Source organism: Hippoglossus hippoglossus, chromosome 3 (assembly GCF_009819705.1).
Source record: "Hippoglossus hippoglossus isolate fHipHip1 chromosome 3, fHipHip1.pri, whole genome shotgun sequence".
NCBI classification, from domain to species: Eukaryota; Metazoa; Chordata; class Actinopteri; order Pleuronectiformes; family Pleuronectidae; genus Hippoglossus; species Hippoglossus hippoglossus.
This window is the reverse complement of record NC_047153.1, coordinates 23564470-23582837: the sequence shown is the minus strand read 5'-3', so window position 1 is coordinate 23582837 and position 18368 is coordinate 23564470. Positions and strand designations below refer to the sequence as shown.

General features: G+C 41.2%; 1 protein-coding gene across 4 annotated transcripts in view; it reads left to right on the top strand.

Moving 5' to 3' along the window:
• The window catches only part of adcy7 (adenylate cyclase 7), a 60935-nt gene that overhangs the window by 38986 nt on the left and 3581 nt on the right, over positions 1-18368 (top strand). Inside the window, exons 6-25 of one of the 4 annotated variants that reach the window (XM_034581800.1) lie at positions 2622-2782; positions 4897-5008; positions 5217-5344; positions 5663-5821; positions 6034-6166; positions 7081-7269; positions 7989-8032; positions 10494-10553; positions 11434-11511; positions 12044-12113; positions 12389-12486; positions 12743-12827; positions 14337-14474; positions 14631-14717; positions 15136-15332; positions 15656-15767; positions 16064-16222; positions 16914-17060; positions 17294-17401; positions 17899-18013. In XM_034581800.1, coding sequence (XP_034437691.1) covers positions 2622-2782; positions 4897-5008; positions 5217-5344; positions 5663-5821; positions 6034-6166; positions 7081-7269; positions 7989-8032; positions 10494-10553; positions 11434-11511; positions 12044-12113; positions 12389-12486; positions 12743-12827; positions 14337-14474; positions 14631-14717; positions 15136-15332; positions 15656-15767; positions 16064-16222; positions 16914-17060; positions 17294-17401; positions 17899-18013 — 2380 coding nt within the window. Of the gene's footprint in view, positions 1-2621; positions 2783-4896; positions 5009-5216; positions 5345-5662; positions 5822-6033; positions 6167-7080; positions 7270-7988; positions 8033-10493; positions 10554-11433; positions 11512-12043; positions 12114-12388; positions 12487-12742; positions 12828-14336; positions 14475-14618; positions 14718-15135; positions 15333-15655; positions 15768-16063; positions 16223-16913; positions 17061-17293; positions 17402-17898; positions 18014-18368 lie in introns of all 4 variants that reach the window. The other 3 variants (XM_034581799.1, XM_034581798.1, XM_034581801.1) reach the window with 3 other exon arrangements.

Genomic DNA, 18368 nt, shown 5'->3' with positions numbered 1-18368 from the left:
CATGGTGGGGGGAAGCTCCAAAACTGCCCCAAAAGGCCAACCAATGAGAAACTCGCTTTGTGCTCCCACATTTATTTCCCCCTCAACCAACATGTTTCTTGGCTGATTGGATGTCAGGAACAGCTTAAAAACTGTGTGATGTTAACTCTCCTCTTTGCAACCAACACTAATGAAATTGTCTGAAAGTGACGTCTCTTTCCTATGAATCACAGTAAATGTCTCTGTAGTGGCAACACATTTTTCCACGTTAAGTCATGTGATATAGATAAGTAATCTCATACAGAATAGATTACATTTGCAACAGCGTTATATTATGTGACTCCCTCCTATATTTGCACACCATCATCTGTACAAAGGCAACTTTATGAGAGGTGAGCATTCATGTTTCAGACTCAGTGGGAAACTAAAAGGGTCATTTGAACCTTGAAAGAGGTCATTCAGACTGAATTCAAGCAGTTCAGGTTGCAGCAGAGACACAGACAATAAGTATACAGTGCTTTAGGTGAGTAGTTAACACTCAAAGCCATCTGCATTTTGTGTTGTCACAACCTGAATCAAAAAATGATTGTGATTTTATTTACATACTCTGACTTTCATGTTTATTTTTTAGGTTTTTTTTAATAAATCAGAAGTGAAAAGTTTTAATATTCAGTATCAAAACATATTCATCTCCTTGCAATAAAACTCCAAATTAAGTTATCGTGGAGAGTCCAGAAACTCGCCAGGGAAATAAACTTATGACAGCAAACTTTGCTTTTGCAAAAAGTCTCATGGGAAATTCTGACATGTCAGAGCAAAACAGGCTGTGATCTGATGAAAAGTAACCTGACCACTGTGTTGAATCAAAACTGGGCACAAGTCAGTCGCCGTACTAAACACCATACATACCATCAAGTATGGTCGTGGTATTATCGTGCCAATGGGGTCATTGTATTTTCAGCTCCACTGACTGGCAGGAGAAAATAGAAGGACCCACGAGAAGAACAAAATACAGAAGATTTATTATTTTTAGCACAAGACACATCTGAACAATGAGTGGAGTATACAGCCAAATGAACACTGGCATGGCTTCAAAACAAAAATGAATGTCCTTAAGTGGCCCAGCTGAAGCTGAAGCTCTGATCTAATCACACACTCCTCATTCCTGCCCACCTATCCTGAGCAAATGCTAAATAAAGAGTATTAAAGGAAAGATAAAATACAAACTGACTTGGTTGTTTACTTAAACATATGTTTAAACGAGAAATAAATGATTAATTTCTAACACAAAAATATTTACTTTTGTCAGAAAACTGGTGGTGAACACAGGTACCACCAGAAGCAGTTTATTTTCATAAATCAACAAGTGCTACTTTATTCATACTCGTAAAAACAAACACACACACACACAAAACACACAGAACACAAACCGCCACACACACACACACACACACACACACACACACACACACACACACACACACACACACACACACACACACTGGTGCACAAACTTAACTCAGGGTTCATATCTTAAAATATATCATATATTTGTTCTCTCATGTAATCGCCTCTGTTCACATCCACTTGTGCTCAGCAAAGCACTTTGTGGTGACTGAATTATGTAAAAAGCATTTTGTAGATACATTTAACAAGGCCTGACTCAGCCAGTGAAGTCTGATGATCCAACCCCTGGTGGTTTGAAGAGGGATTAATCATTTCATGAGCAGATTCCTGTCTTATTAAATCTATTGAACTTTGAAATTCTCCGGTTTCTGGCTATTGCGCCAGATTGACTTTAACGTGTCATTTTGTATTATGGCATTAATGTTTTCTACCATACCCATGGACTTTTTCATTATTTGCCTATGATGGCTACATTGAGATATAGTGTTAATATTACATTATGTGGTACTGTATTTGGTTACTACAGACATGCTGGTTCCTTTATAAAACCTCCACCTACTCTTCCACTCAGCAGCTTGAGGGTGTGGGGACAGTCCAGCATTACAAACAGAGCGAATACAGGTGCAGATAACAATCCAGAGTGATGATAGCATTGAAGAAGAGACAGAATTTAATTTGGTTCAGAAAATGATCTGATGAGTGTAATTTGCATGTTCTCCATGTGTCTGTCCACTGGAGACTCTAAATTGACCTTCGGTGTGAATGTGAGTGTGAATGGTGGTTTATCTCTCTATGTCGGCCCTGCTATTGTGTGTGGGTTCCTGTACTTATATCTTTGTGAGGACCATTTTAAGCATAGACCCTACAGAGTGAGGACATTTTTGGAAAGTGAGGACATTTTGACTAGTCCTCAGTCAGGGGGTTAAGACTTGGTTTTATGGTTAGGGTGGGAATTAGGTTAGAGTTAGGGTAAGGGTTAGGGTGAGGCATTTAGTTTGGATGGTTATGGTAAGGGTAAGGGGCTAGGGAATGTACTATATCAATGAGTGTCCTCACTAAGATAGAAGTACAAATATGTGTTGGTATGTGTATGTGAGTGAGTGTGGACCAGGCTTTTATAACTCCTCACTGTACATTGAATACCATCAAATAACCAAAATATCCTGGCTCAGATGAATTATAGCTATGCAACTAATTGTGTTCTTGTGTATGTGTGTGTGTGTGTGTGTGTGCAGGAGAACCTGCTGCAGTCTGTGCTGCCCGTCTACATCTCCATGAAGATGAAGCTGGCGATCATGGAGCGCTTGCAGGACTGCAAAGACAAAGCAGAGCAACAGCGACTCGTCAAAGACAATAACTTCCACAGCCTTTATGTCAAGAGGCACGAGAATGTCAGGTAACTTGAAATACTGAAATAGCCATGGATACTTATTGATCATTATTCAGCCCTCGAGGCCTTATTTGAGCTTAGGTTGGGATAGTTAAAAAAACAAGAAGCATATTTTGCTGACAACTTCTCATAATGGTGGAGAATAGTATGCCTGTTTGTTTTCAAAGCAATGACCCAGTTACAGCTCTTTGTTTTACGAGGGTTTCATTAATTTAACAAGTGCTGACAGATATTGCGTCATCTTAAAGTGAACTTTGGCAGATGGCTCAACAGCATTTAATTTTTGGGGGATAAATGTCAGCAAGACAGTCTCTGCTTTACCACAATAAGGGAATTGTATCATACTGAGCAATAAGAATATATTGGAAACATACTTTTATTTGTATATTTTTCAGAATGATTTCATCCATTTTAAAAAGGCGATTTTCAGGCTTAAAATGCATAGACAGTATGAATTGATTTGACTTCTAATAGACCTGTGGTCTTTTCTAATCAAAAGGTAAAAGTAATGGCCATATGTGCTGCCATGTTAATTGAGGCCAGAGTAAGAAGGTGGTGAGTGATAGTCTGCGTCTCCGACCTATCTCTGTTATTACCTCAGTCGGACCTGTCATTAGCTGTGTTGTCTATCTCACGGAGCACCTGGCCGGTTTTAGTCAGACAGGGGAACAGTTTCGTTCAGGTGCCAGATCTTCGTCCCTCTGCTGGCCAACTGATGGGCAGCTGTACTCAGACCAGGCAGCAACCTTTAATCGGCCTCAGCTACATGCGGTGTGGCTCATTACCAGTTGATTTCATGTAGGGCTCTGTGGCTAAATTCAATCGCACACATAGATCTATGGATTCATGGTTGTTTTTTATCTGAGCCTGCTTTGAATGTTAAATATACGTAGTCTGAAATATTGCGAACCTATACTTGGGATTTTCCATCAATGTCACATTAAATTGATCCTTTCATGCTATAATTTATGTGCACAGCATTCGTCACACAATTGTTGACATTCCCTGTGGTTCAGCGTGATAAGCATGGCTTACAGAGAGGGTTAGAATTTCATTCCCCTCTGTGGCCATTCTCAGGCAGGGAGTCAGGTGTTGTGTGTGCATTGGGCTATTGCCAATCTTTTTCCATGTGGTGTCATGTCTGGTTCTTTCAGAGGTCAGATGAGATATTATTGGCACTAACTGGCAGCCTTAATTATGTCCAAGCTATGACTGAGCATTGAAGCAGACAGGCCTCTTAGTCAGTCACTGATCAGGTCCTTTGGAGGTTAATAATAGGAGGTAGACCAGGTGCTTTTTGCCTGAAAACCTACTTCTCAATTCAAGAACTGTAATGGTCATAATTGGTTGCAATGGGCAGACAAAGCTGTGCAGAGAAATGCTGCATTTTGACCCAAATTAAAGGATATAAATGGGATGACCCTTTCTATTCCAGTCAGGTCAGTTGTTTAGCTGGGCATTCAACAGTTGATTCATTGATTGAAAAAGCATCTGAATGGAATGAAGGAAGCAAGGGATGATCTCCCAACAAGCCCGGACATGTGAATAACAAAGAATTACCAATAGACAGAAGTGGCATGGATATATTACAGTTGTCCATTGTGTGGAAATCAAACCTGAGAGGTGAGGGTTTGTGCAGCAGGTAGAGGCAGGAGGAGATCAGATGTTTTTGTTGACAGCACATCAACACTGGCGACAGCCATTATCACCAAAAGCTCTTTTGACATCTTCATCTGTGTCTTCTAGGTGTTTGGCATTGCCTTTTCATCCTGAGTTACTTTTGTTACTCTTGCGTGTTAGAACCGTCATCATCCCCCTCACTCACCCACGTTGAATCACCCCTGCGAAAATCTCGTGCTGTGTTCTCACATGTGCTCTTTCAGACATTATCCAGAGTTCTGACAAGGGGCTGGCAGGAGAAATTCTGCAGAATGTCAGGAGATTGTCTGGAGTTCAGCGCATGTCTGAAAGCGGCTATACTGATAATGTTTCGGTTTATTGTTGCAAACTGTATAAGTTGTTCCAGGTGATCTTATATAATGCAGACTTTAATTACTGGTCAGATCAGACATCTCTGTTCGTGTACATGTGTTTAACTCCCTGCTCTCTCTTTGCCTCAGTATTCTTTATGCTGACATTGTTGGCTTCACACGGTTGGCCAGTGACTGTTCCCCCAAGGAGTTGGTCATCATGCTGAATGAACTGTTTGGAAAATTTGACCAAATTGCCAAGGTGAGTTCTTCTGAATGTCTTTTGTCATTATTACAGATGACTAAGGCACTTCAGTCTCAGCTGTGCAAAAAACTGTTGGTGTATTGGACAGCTTCCATTTGTTGGCATGTCTTGTGTACACTCATACTCTGTCTAACTACTTACATACATTTGCAGACTTGTTGCATAAAACTGTATTTCCCCCTATTATTTTTGTCATTCCTTTTAGGAGAATGAATGCATGAGAATCAAGATCCTTGGAGATTGTTATTACTGTGTGTCAGGGCTGCCGGTCTCGCTGCCCAAACACGCCAAGAACTGTGTGAAAATGGGACTCGACATGTGTGAAGCCATCAAGTGAGTTTGTGCTCGCCATCCCTGTCTGCCTGTACCTAGGATTGCACATGCTGAAAAGGACTTGTACTTTTTAAGAATGTATTTTACTGGTAGGAAAGTCTGAGGAAATTCTGACAGAGCTTTGGTGGATGATGTGTTTAACCAGGTATTTAGACACAGAAACAACAGAGCTTCACATAGACAGAGATAGAAAGGTTAAAAGACCGGGTTATTATGTCATCCTCAAACTGTGCCTTGAAGCTCTGGTCATCGTTAAGAAACAAACTTTACAATCAACAAACTAAGGAATTACTGCCAATTACTCTGAAACTCCTTCAGGCAGGTACGCGAGGCCACAGGAGTGGACATCAACATGAGAGTGGGCGTGCATTCAGGAAACGTGCTCTGCGGTGTCATTGGCCTACGCAAATGGCAGTTTGATGTGTGGTCGCATGATGTCACTCTGGCTAATCACATGGAGTCGGGAGGTCTTCCAGGGTAAGTGGTACAGTATTTCATTTGTGTCATAAATGTCATCACCACTTATACATATTCACAGTAAGTCACCATATTGCCTCACACAAGTTTAGGATGCCTGAGGCTCACACAACCTTAATGTTAATAACCCCCCTAATTACATAGTTATAACAAATGTCTCTCATAACCAATGTCAAGTATTTGATTGTTTCGTCTGCTCTTCACTCTGTAAGACGCGTCCACATCACAGAGGCGACTCTGAAGCACCTGAACAAGGCATATGAAGTGGAAGAGGGCAACGGCCACTTTAGAGATCCCTATCTAAAAGAGCCCAATATTCCCACCTACCTGGTCATCGATCCACGGGTGAGTTCTCAGTCCAGCTTCCTTGAAGATGCAAAGTGTGAGTTGAAGAATGTGAAATATGAAGTGTATGAAAACACTTCAGATACTGACGGGGTTCAGGGTGGCCGTGCCGGCAGTGTGTGAATGCTGTGTGATAGAAAACGTGCTGCGTGTAGAAGTGCTGTATGAATGTGTACGTGAATGGGTGAATTCGACTTGTGTTGTAAAGCGCGTGGTCATTAAGACTGGAAAAGACCTATATAAATAGTCCATTCAAATTCAATCATTACATGTTTTCAGTTCATACTCATTTGTATTTTTTATTTTTATTTATTTATTGATTTGACAAGTTTTTGTTTTCTACATGTCAAAAATCCATTGTCTTTTTTTTGTTGTGGTCCAAGTGCTTTAAGTTATGATTGATAAGGATACTGTAATATACCTACTGGACTTTTTCAAAAATCAATACCAGTATTGTGTTTTTTACCCACCTTACTGCATGGTTGCTATTGTTTTTTTTTTCCCAAGCTGAATCATGCGGCATTAAAGCCAAAAACCAATGTCGATTCCAAGATAGATACATTTTTCAAAATAAAAGTTTCATCTGGAGCTGTCCCCCATTATTGCAAATTAGATTTTCATATTGTACAGGAAATGTTCCTCATCGCTCGTTACAAATTTCAGCAGATTTAGTACATAAAACATTTGGATGACCCAGAACAACAGTTGTTCTCTTGCATGGATTTGGCTTTTCTATGGTTTGTTACCAAATTAATGGAAGCAAAGCCTAATTGATCTTAACTGGCCAAATCTAACTTGCACATATGGACCCTTAAAATACCAGATGCATCGCAGGTTGGCATTTTGCATGGATTCCACAGATATGTACTCACTCTTAACAGTAAATGTAAAATGTCTTGTCTTTGTGTCTTAAGTCTAAGGACCCATCTCTGAACGCCCGCAGCGCGCCTAAACATCGTGTGAATGATGGTCTGAAGATGCGTGCGTCAGTGCGTATGACCCGTTACTTGGAATCCTGGGGGGCTGTCAAACCTTTTGCCCACCTGCAGAGCCCAGAGGGCTTCAGCCCAGACACTATCATCAATGGCAAGCCACGCAGCAAGGTGAGTGAATAGTCTTCTTATTGTTTGATTGAATGGCAACATACCGCATAGTAGCTTACACAATGAAGCATGGCGTCTGTGCTTATTAATCAGGACAAATTTCATAATATGAGATCAACTGGTAAATAACAGGTGTGTGTTACCCACTGCTGAAAATGTGCCTCTACACCTAATGGAAAATGTAGGGAAAGCTTTTGTTGACTTTTCTGAGCTGTTGGATGTTGTTTTGATTGATGTTCTGATGCATCCAACATTTGTAATACTATATTACTATAATACTATAATAAATGTTAGCTGTTCGAATCGCAGCATCTCGAAACAGCTGCACTAAATATGTATGTTTATGCAGAGTATTAGTGTTAGTGGAGGAAGAAGTTCTTAGAATTTTTTTTAACTAAAAGTAGCATTACAATAGTGTAGAAATACGTTAAGTCAAATATTTTGTAGAGTAGCATTATTAGCAGCAAAGTATGCTTAAAGTACCAAAAGTAAAAGTACTCCTTATGCAGAAGGACCCATTTCAGGCTAATGCGGAGTATTGATTGTGTTATTGGACGACAAATATTGATACACTGATGTGTATGTAACTCTTAATTGTTGGAGCTGGTAAATGTGGAGCTAGTTTAACTAACACTGCTGTAACAATACGTGAGAATTTTTGTCAATGATGACATTTTTTGTATCAATAATGTGAATCTGCACCAATCTGTGTTTTCCAGGACATCCCCCTGCGATCAGCCCACGGCTCAAAGATCACCGAGAGGTAAGACACTTCTCAGCTGTTGTATTGATATGTTAAGCCTCCATTTCGTGACTGTTTAAATTTTGCAGGTATATCAATTGTAACAGAGTCAGTCTGAAACTTGGCTGGTGTAAAGAGACAGAATGTGCTCTCACATAATCACCTTGGAAGTCAGCCCTTGTAATAACCCTGTTGCTCAACAGCATCTTGATGGCCATTGCTTTTGCAGGAACGTGTGTCCGCCATCATCTTGCCCTGCCAAGATGTTTCCATCTGTTCAAATAATCTGAACTGGTCTCCATCACATTTTGGAGATCAAACCATTTTAATGCAATACAGTCAGTACATTTCTGCCAATGTTCAGATTCAAGATTCTACTTGTTATATTTGAGACTTTCTGTCTGGCTTGTTCTTTTTTACACTTTCATTTTAAACAATATTCAGGTAAGGGTCTAAAGCTGTTTGTAACAACCCATCTCTGAGCTGGTATACTTGAACACCATTTTTAAAAATGTTTTAGATTTAACAATTGCTGTCTCTGTTAAAATCCCCTGGCAGCTTAGGGTTACATTTTGCACAAGCAGGCTCATTACTTATCAATGATCAATGCATGATTTAATGACTTAATACAGAAAGCAGCACAATGCAATCTCCAAAATCTTTATTGGAACACCTGTGCACCTGTTTATTTATGCAATTATCCAATCAGCCAATCACGTTGCAGCAGAGCAGTGGATACAATCCAATGTTCACATTAAACATCAAATCTGATCTCGGTGACTTCGGCCATGGCATGATTGTTCACACCAGTCAGAGTGTTTCTAAAACAGCTGATCTCCTGGGACAAAAAGGCCACAGTAACTCAGATACCCACTGTTTAAAACTGTAGTGAGCAGGAAAACCTCTCAGAATGAACAACACATCAAACCTTGAACCACATGTGCTTACTCTCCTGTTGCTAAGAACAGAAATCTAGAGCTTCACTGGAGTGTTGAAGACTGAAAAATGTAGCGTGGTCTGATGAATGTAGATTTTGCGTCATGCCGATGGTCGGGTCAGGATTTGGTGTCGACAGCATCAATCCATCAACCCAACCGGCCTCGTGTCCAAAGCTCAGGCTGATTGTGTAATATCATGACACACCTTTGGAAACTTGATACTAATACGAGATGTTGTTGATTACTTTTATCCCTTTATGGCCACAGTTTACCATCTTTATTATTTGATACTTCCAGCAAGAAAATGCTCAATGGCACCATCAGAAGTCTCAAACTGGTTTCATAAACATGACAATAACATGACAATGGGTCTCCTCAGTCACCAGATATGAATCCAACAGACCCTTTGGGATGTGGTAGAACAGGAGATTGACAGCTTGGATGTGCAGCTGACAAATCTGCAATAATGATGTGATGTCAATATAGTCATCAATGCGGTGAAGAATGTTCTGAGAGCAAATTATCAGTTAGTTCCTAATAAAGTGCTTGGTGGTTATAAATTACCAAATCACTGCACGTATAATTACATAAGGTTATTACCTCTGCCAAAGAGGTTATGCTTCCATCAACATTTATTTGTTTATCTGTTAGTTAGGAGCATTACACAAAAAGCTACTGGAGAGATTACTACAAAACTTGCTGGGAGTATATGGTATGGGTCAGGGAAGAACCCTTTAAATGTCGGTATGGATCAGGATCAGGAGGTGGATACAGGGATTTTTTTCTCTCTCTTTAACATTTCAAGATAGGCGTTAGCCTTGGCAGAGGTATGCATTCTTAGATTGCCCTAGTTTAATGTGTCGTTGTCATTACGAAGCAGTTGAAACCACAGGAAACATAACAGAGGATGTAATCTTAATACTAGGTGAAATAGCTCCTAAAATCAAATGTTGAGATTATTTGTCCATGTCCCCAAATCAAAAGGAATGTCACACAAGTAACACTTTCACTGACAGATTGTCGCCACTGAGCAGCTGCTTAGTGTAGCTGTATATTGTCGCTCCTTAAGAGTGGTGAGAGGGCTGAGCTCGATGAAGAGGCCCTCCATAGGTCTGGCACAGGCAGCGAGCGCACAGACAAATATGTAAAGTGTAGCTACTGATTATTGAGAAGGACTCACCTACACAAACAGTGTGGGCTGGAGTAATGTGATTAGAACAGATAAGTGTGGGCCTAAAAGCACAAGCATTCCACACTAGGAAAGTGGAACGTTTGTTTTACGGCAGAAATTGTTAATTTCATTCACTGTAGCAGAAGCAACAGCTGCTGAACACGTCTGAGGCTGAAGTGAGAGTGAAATGAGATGCATCCTCTTAAGCTTCATGACAATACAGAGCAAAATATGTGTAGTTCTGTGGTTAAATGTAAAAGTTGTGAGTGGGCAACACCCGTTCACGTGCCTATATCAAACTGTTTCATATAGATTTATATAGATTTTGTTTATGATGATTTTGTGTTAATGTCTCACTGTTGGGCCCTGGCAGCTTTGATGAGTCTCTAGAGGAACCTTTCTCCTTGCCTGCATCTCCGTTCAGCAGCTATAAGTGAGTGGGGCCCTCATGGCCCGCAAGGTCCCTCAGTGCAGTAGTTCTTTACCTTGTGGCGCCCTGAAACTAAATGAATATATGCTTGCTCAAAGCCACTTGTCTAAAAGATGGTGAGCTTTCACATCATGTAGAAAATTCTTACATTTTCCTCTTTTTCATATTATGATCATTTTTTGTGGGAAACGAGGCTGAAATGGCAAATTTATCACAGTCATTTTAAAGTCAGAACACACCAATTCTACCGGAAACTCCAATAAAACAAATATAATTCTTGACTCCCCCAAACCCCAAATAAAATCTATATGGTGTTTTGTCCTCCAGGGTGAGAACTACTGCTGTAGCGGAGAGCCTTGCCGTCCCAACACTAACCTGAACAGTGATATCACACTGTTCATCTCTCATCGTTTCTCAATGCCACCTCTTCCTAACAGGGCATCGTGTGATCTGAAATGCCATCAGAAAACGCTGTAACTCCAGTAGACTGACATGCTGCTATTAACACTGATCACTGACTGGGGCTTGTGTGTGTCTGGGTCTGTGCGTCTGTGGTGAGTGTTTCCTTCCTGATTAGAGTAGGGGGTTTCCAAGCAGAGGCACGGCAGAAACACTCCCTCTGAATCCCCACAGAGATCATCTAACACACAGCGTTCTGCATCCGGCACACTCCTTCCACATAACTCACTCACAGGCACAACCGTTATTTCTCCCACTAATGCTCAGAATGGCATTAACCAAGTTGCCTCCCAGCACAGCTAAACAGGACCTGAGTAACCTGCATGACCTAATCTGGTTTTCCAGCATCAGTTCCTATCAGCCTGAGTGTCTCAGTGTCTGTCCGTCTGCCTGGTCCTAATTGTCTGTGTGCTTTCCGCTGCAGGAACAAATCCCAGAAGAGTAAGTTTGATGAGGAGCTGCACAATGAGATGACCACGACCATAGATGAGCTCAGCAGCAAGTAGGTTCATCTTTACTATAAAGCTTGCCTTTCAATGATCAAGCAGGTGTTTGATTGATAATGGGATATGCTGTAAAATAAAACTGATGGTTTGCAGAGTCAGACATTAATAACTATGTTTTTCCATTCAGCGCCATCATCAGGTCGAAATTAAAAATTGTCCAATATGACCAATTACCAGCTAAATTAATGGCATTCCCATCAGCTTCAGCTCTATGTGTGTACTGCTAGTTAGTAAATGTTAGCATGCTAAAGCTTTGAGCTAAGATGGGCATTATAGTAAATATTACATCTGCTAACAGCCTATCAGCCTGTTAGCATTTTCATTGGGAGCCTGTAGGATGCTGATGTTAGCATTTAGCTTTGTTTGTCTGCACAGGATGCAGTGACATTTTCCCTGTAAAATAGTATGGAGTATAGTATCTTTTGAAACTTAGGGTCAGAGCAATCTATTCTTTCTTCCTTTTTATTTCTTCCTTCCTTTCCTTATTACTTCTTACATAATTCCCTCCTTCCTCTCTCCCTCTCTCAGGCAGTGGTCTAAGACTGAGGAGAGTAGCAGTTTAGCTCTGTGGTTTCCAAAGAAAGATCTGGAAAAGCAGGTTAGTTTGACATTTAGCTCATTGAAAACATCAGGCTGCAAGTATTTGGAACGATGTGAACTCTCACAATTTGGGAACCATGTTTAAAAAGGGCTGTGTCTCATACATGAACCTCCTACATTAAAACTGAGATGTGGCACTTTATCGCAGTATCTATTATCCACAGAGACTGAAGAACAAAAATATCCAAATACTTATGGCCTGATGTATATTTCTACAATGTCATACACTTCACTTCATGCAGAAGTTCATGTGTGTACTGTGTTTCTTCTAAGTACCGAGCTCTGGATTTGCCGATGTTCAAACACTATGTTGGCTGCGCCACCTTCATCTTCCTCTGCATCTTTATGATTCAGCTGTTTGTCACAAAGGAGTGAGTATGACCAACTCATCTAGCATTATCAAAAAATATTTTCACAAAGGTGTACGAACATTATTAACTTGCAGTGCAACTGGGACGAACGGACAGTTTGCATCTTTCTGCTTTTTCCCTGAGTTCTGAGATGTCTCCGAAACCATTTGTCACAAGACATCTATTACTTCTAAAGCACAATGTGAAGATTATATGTGTCGTGATGTGGGAAAGGAAAAGACGATTTCTGACAAACTCTGGTTTTTATCTCCCTCAGTTGGCAGATGTTGGGAATGTCATTTGGAGTGTTGGTTTGTGTGCTGCTGCTGACGCTGGCCATCTGCTTCGCAGGTCACCTACAGGTCAGTGTGTTTAAAGTCTCATATTCAGATATTTAGGTGATTCACTCATAGACTCAGCTCCTCTCAGGCAGTTTGTGCTGGTTCATATTTGGGTTTATAGAAAGTGGAAAAGTAAGCCTCACAGTTATATCAACTCTTTCATACCTTCTTACAGTCGAACTGGATGCAGGTCAAAGGTCAGTGTGGGACGGTCGGCCTTTATTTCAGCAGCACTTATTAAAGTCTTGTATTATATGATGCTGACCTGGCCCTGACTTGCAATACAAGTGTTTTGCTGTCAAAGTGGTATTGAATGAATTACATTTTTTGGGTTTAAGAAGAGGAAATTAAATGTGAAATTCTTCTGTAGTTTGAAGGCCACACAAGATAAACGCCATCAAATCTTCAGGAAGAAAATTATTTTCTTAACTTCCATTATGTGAGTTGGATTATCCAACAAGAAATGCACTGATGAAATGTTATTAAATAGAAAATGAAATAGACAAGAGACTGGGTTAGGGTTAGGGTTAGAGTTGCTGTTTCTATGATGAAGAATGAAAAATCTTAAAAACTGTACATACACATTGGTGTTTTTACAGTGTATTTGTTTTCAGGAGTGAGAGAACAAAACAATCAAGTTATCAAACATCCCTGGCAGCCGCACAAAAGAGGTTGATTGGTCAACTAGAATGTCACTCAGAGCACATACCTCTGTCTATCAAGCTGCCCCAAACTTCAAACACTCAAAGATATCAATCCCCTAAATATGCCAGTTTTTGTTTCTTCCCATCATGATCCATTAGTTATTCTCTGGGAAATTGGTGAAAACATCAAAAAAGCACCGTATCTCGCCTGGATCTACCTTCTGATCTAGATCCACTCCAAAATTGAATGTATTCTTCCCTGACCCATCCCGCATTCCAACACCAAGTTTTATAGTAATCCATCCAGTAGTTATGTGTAATCATGCTAACAAACCAACAAGCAAATGGACACGGGTGAAAACATAACCTGCTTGGTGGAGTTAGAAATCTTTGTGTGTGTGTGTGTGTGTGTGTGTGTGTGTGTGTGTGTGTGTGTGTGTGTGTGTGTGTGTGTGTGTGTGTGTGTGTGTGTGTGTGTGTGTGTGTGTGTGTGTGTGTGTGTGTGTGTGAATGGGGCGAAAGTGAAACATTTTGGTAAAGGTAAAAAAGCACCTTAACAATTACTTGGCAAAGTGTGATGATGCCGTGTTCGGTGTCTGCGAAGGTGTTTGACTTTGCCAGGTTTAGCCAGTGTGTGAATGGAAACATGTCATGGAATCTGTCCCCTGCGTTCACAGGGCTGCAGCTTTCTATAGCTTAACCTACTGACCCCTGACATTCAGGCCTTGAGGCAGCGTTTTCTTCGCTCCGACAGATTCCTTCCCTGGAAATAGCCACCGTCACTCAGACATGATGTCTGGAGATTTACGACCGTGTCAGAGTCACATGCTCCTCGTCGTACCTGTTTGACCCCATCTCTCTCCTCACCTCTTTCTCACCTCTGCAGCGGGTGTTTCCTGAGAAGCTCTCGAGGTGCCAGTGGCTGCCAGCTGTGTCCGAGGCGGTGGTGAAGCGGCCGTGTGTGCGTCTCCCTCTGGCCACTATCACTACTACGGTCATCATCATCTTGGCAGTGTTCAACCTGGTAAGACTCCAATCACATGTTGAGAGGGTCATTATATAGTCTTCTATTTCTAGCTGTCCTACACTTCATAGCCACCATGCCAAACTTCAAAGCATGCGGTCCAGTGGATGACTGTCAGTCCGATCTTTTTTTATCCCCCTGCAGTGCCTCGTCCAGACACCTGTGACAGAAAATATGGCCGACCTGTGTCCCACAAATCGTTCCCATGAGCATGAATCAGACGGAGGCCTCTTCTACCTGCCTGTGAGTGACGGATTTGTTAATCCTAGGAAATAATTACATTTAACATTTCTTTATATTAGAGTGGATTAAATAGTATTTGCAAATAGTCCTGCTATGTGTTTAACGGAGAGCCAGAGGAGACGTGATGCCAGAAGAGTTTCTGGGCTTTGGCAAAGAGATACAGATCATACATGGATCACAACATCAGACACATCATAGAAATGTTCGCCATGCTCTATGTGGGTCCTGCTCATAGACTGTATATAAAGATAGATGTCATAATGGCATTTATGGATAGTGGCAGGAAGTGTAGACGTCGTCCATCTTTATTTACAGTGACAGTTGACGATTTTTCTCGCAGTGGGAAGTTGTGGAAAGTTTATTTCTGGTATTTGTCTCAGGTCTAATTCTAAATCCTGTCCCTCTTCCTCTCCTTCAGTACTCTGTATACTGCTGTATCCTGTCCCTCATTGCATGTGGAGTCTTCCTGCGGGTGAGCTTTGAGCTCAAAGTGCTCTTCCTCACCCTGGCCTCCACAGTATATTACATCCTCATCCTCAGCACCAACAGTGAACTCTTTTTGGCCTATGGAAATGTCCTCTACGCTCAGACCAATAGCAGCTGGAACTGCAGCAGGTAGGATTCAGTATGAAAAGAAAATGCTGTCTGGTAGTTTGCTTTTATTTTATTTTTGAAAACCTTTAACTGTGACTGTTCGGCACAAGAACATAAGCCCTGAATAGATCAACTATTTCAAACAAAGAAATTATGCTATTATGTAACTTAACTGAAGTATAATGAAAATGAATTGGTGGAATAATAAATAACCTGTGAGTGCATGTGGTAATAGTCTTTCTACCTTGTAAAGACATTGCTGTTCCATTTACTTTGAGTGATTGTGTGTGAAATGTGTAATTCAGAGTCACGTCCAGGTATAAATGTTTGTTCTTGTTCGACAGCAGAGACGATGAATCCATCCTGAGGTGGATCGGGCTGGTGAAACACCCGCAGGTGATGAGCTGCATATACATCACCCTGTTCCTGGTGACCATGCTCATCATCTCACAACAGGTAATGACGCTCTCGGCTTCTTTCTTTCCTTTCAATTATACGAACTGAAATCCTGTTAATTTATATAAATAGGAGCATGTTTAGATTTATAACCTGTTAAGTAAAACTTGTCATGACATCACCTCTTACATATCCTTCTGTCCCTGTTGTTCACCAGTTATTAACTGATAAAAAGTACTAAAGCTCTGGAAATGAATAAATCATTTCACTGCAAATAGAATATAATTCCCATTAACATAGTTATTAAGTTATTGGTTTCTTTATTGCTCTAACCGCACTGTGTTCATGTCTCCTAGAACGAGTCCTGCTTCCGTCAGGACTTCCTGCTGAAGTACAAGAACCACACAGAGCAGGACGAGATCGAGACCAGGGAGAACCTGAACCGCCTGCTGCTGGAGAACGTGCTGCCGGCCCATGTGGCGGCTCTGTTCGTCGGGGAGAATAAAAAGAACGAGGTGAGATGGCACCAGTTGAAAACCTCAGTCCAGAAATACTATAATAACCATTGCCTGTTTATCTAAACCACAAGTAAGTTAACTCAAACGTTTTTAAATAATTGTTTGATCTATATACATTTTAGGTTGTGTCCAAAGTCCTAAAGGTTGTAGAGAAAAAACTTTTTTTTAATCTGCACGACGTCATTTATCATATGATGTCAATTGATCAGGGATCATTTTATTAAAAAATATAATCTTGTAATAGATCGTCTCTCTCGTATTTGCGGAGATGTCTTGTAAAATGGTTCTTCAGACCATATTTTGTTCACTCACTCCGATCAGCTTCAAAGGTTAGTCATCTGGAGATACTCTGCCAAGTGTGTAAATCTCTCCATATGTTGTTGAGTTATTGTGTACATACACACACATGCTACACTAGTGTGAAGGGGCACAAAAGATAGAAGATGTTTTATTCATATTTTTAAATGGAGTGTCTCCTGTGATGTTTGGGTGTTTTCAAAATGTTGTGAAACTTTTTAGATGTGAGGTAAAATTCTTATTATTATCTTAAGAATTCAGCCCAAAACTGGGATTTGTGAAAATAGCAGTGAACAATCTTGAACTTGTATCAAGGCCAAACAATCCTATTTTCCCTCGTGGCAAAACTATTAACACCTCGTTTCTTTTTATTTTGCATCTCACCCAACAGGACCTCTATTACAAGTCCTATGACTGTGTGTGTGTGATGTTTGCCTCGGTACCGGATTTCAAAGAGTTTTACACCGAGTGTGATATCAACAAGGAGGGCCTGGAGTGTCTCAGGCTGCTCAACGAGATCATCGCCGACTTTGACGAGGTCAGGAAGACAAAGAAGGAAAAACTCCCTCTTTCATCCTCATCCTTTAATTCTTTAGCACGTACTTCTCCTCCAGTTCCAAATGTTAACCATGTGGACGTTGTGTTCAAACAGTACAGTGTAATTATCGAGCTAAATCCCCACTGTGTGAAGTGCCAGCAGGAACAAGGACTGTAAATGATGAAGTTCCCACATGCACACATCACTCATTTTGCTTTGCTCTGACCCGACAGCTGCTGTCCAAGCCAAAGTTCAGCGGTGTGGAGAAGATCAAGACAATTGGCAGCACTTATATGGCGGCTGCTGGGCTTAGTGGGACGCCCGGTCAGGAGAACAATCAGGTGGAGTAGCTACTGCTTCGGACCAGGATCAGACCAGGGTCGGACCAGGGTCGGACCAGGGTCGGACCAGGGTCAGGGTTCCCACACATCCTTGAAAACCTTGACATTTATACATGTCATGGAATCAATCTGGAATTTGATTAAATTTACCAAATATCCTTGAAATAATCTTTATTGTCCTTTAAATATTTAATTGTATTTCAGCCCCTTACATCGATCGCCTATGTAAGGGGCTTCAATTCACCACTTTCCTAACTTTGCGTGAGAGGTGGCGTGCACATCTTCCAGACCCTGTTCTGACCCCCCTTCTGACTTAGGGGATAGCATGGTCTATAGTGCCAGCTGGTCAGTTCTGGATAGCTCCTGCAAAATGATGGGAACCCTGAGGATCAGATTGGTTTCTGTCAAGTGTTTTCTCAGCAAGCCTTCAACGCACTTTTTGACCTGTTGAAACTTGAAGTAGTCCCATTGACGTGACTCTGCCGCTGTTGTTTCAGGACAAAGAGAGACAACAGGCCCAGATAGGGAACATGGTGGAGTTCGCCATCGCTCTGATTGGCAAGTTGGACGGCATCAACAGACATTCCTTCAATAGCTTCAGGCTTCGTGTGGGTGAGTGTGCTCAGCTGCTTTTGGCACAAACCTTTCACTCACTGAATACTGCGCTGCACTGTGTGCAGCTCTGTGTGCAGCTCTGTTATGACATAATAACCCTGTTTGTACTCTGCATGATTGGCATTAATGCTGCGTCCATGAAATGAGAGATGCTCACATTCAGGTCGGCACTAAAAGCATCTTATCTGAGTGAAGCCATCTTTACGAGCTCGTGTGCTGTAACCTCTGACAGAACTGTGTGCTGTCTGCTTTGTGGTCAGTTGAGGAGAAATGACTGTGGAGACGTTAAGAGCATTAAATAATAGATTAAGTAAATTATATAATCAAAGCAGGAGATAAAGACCACACTGTC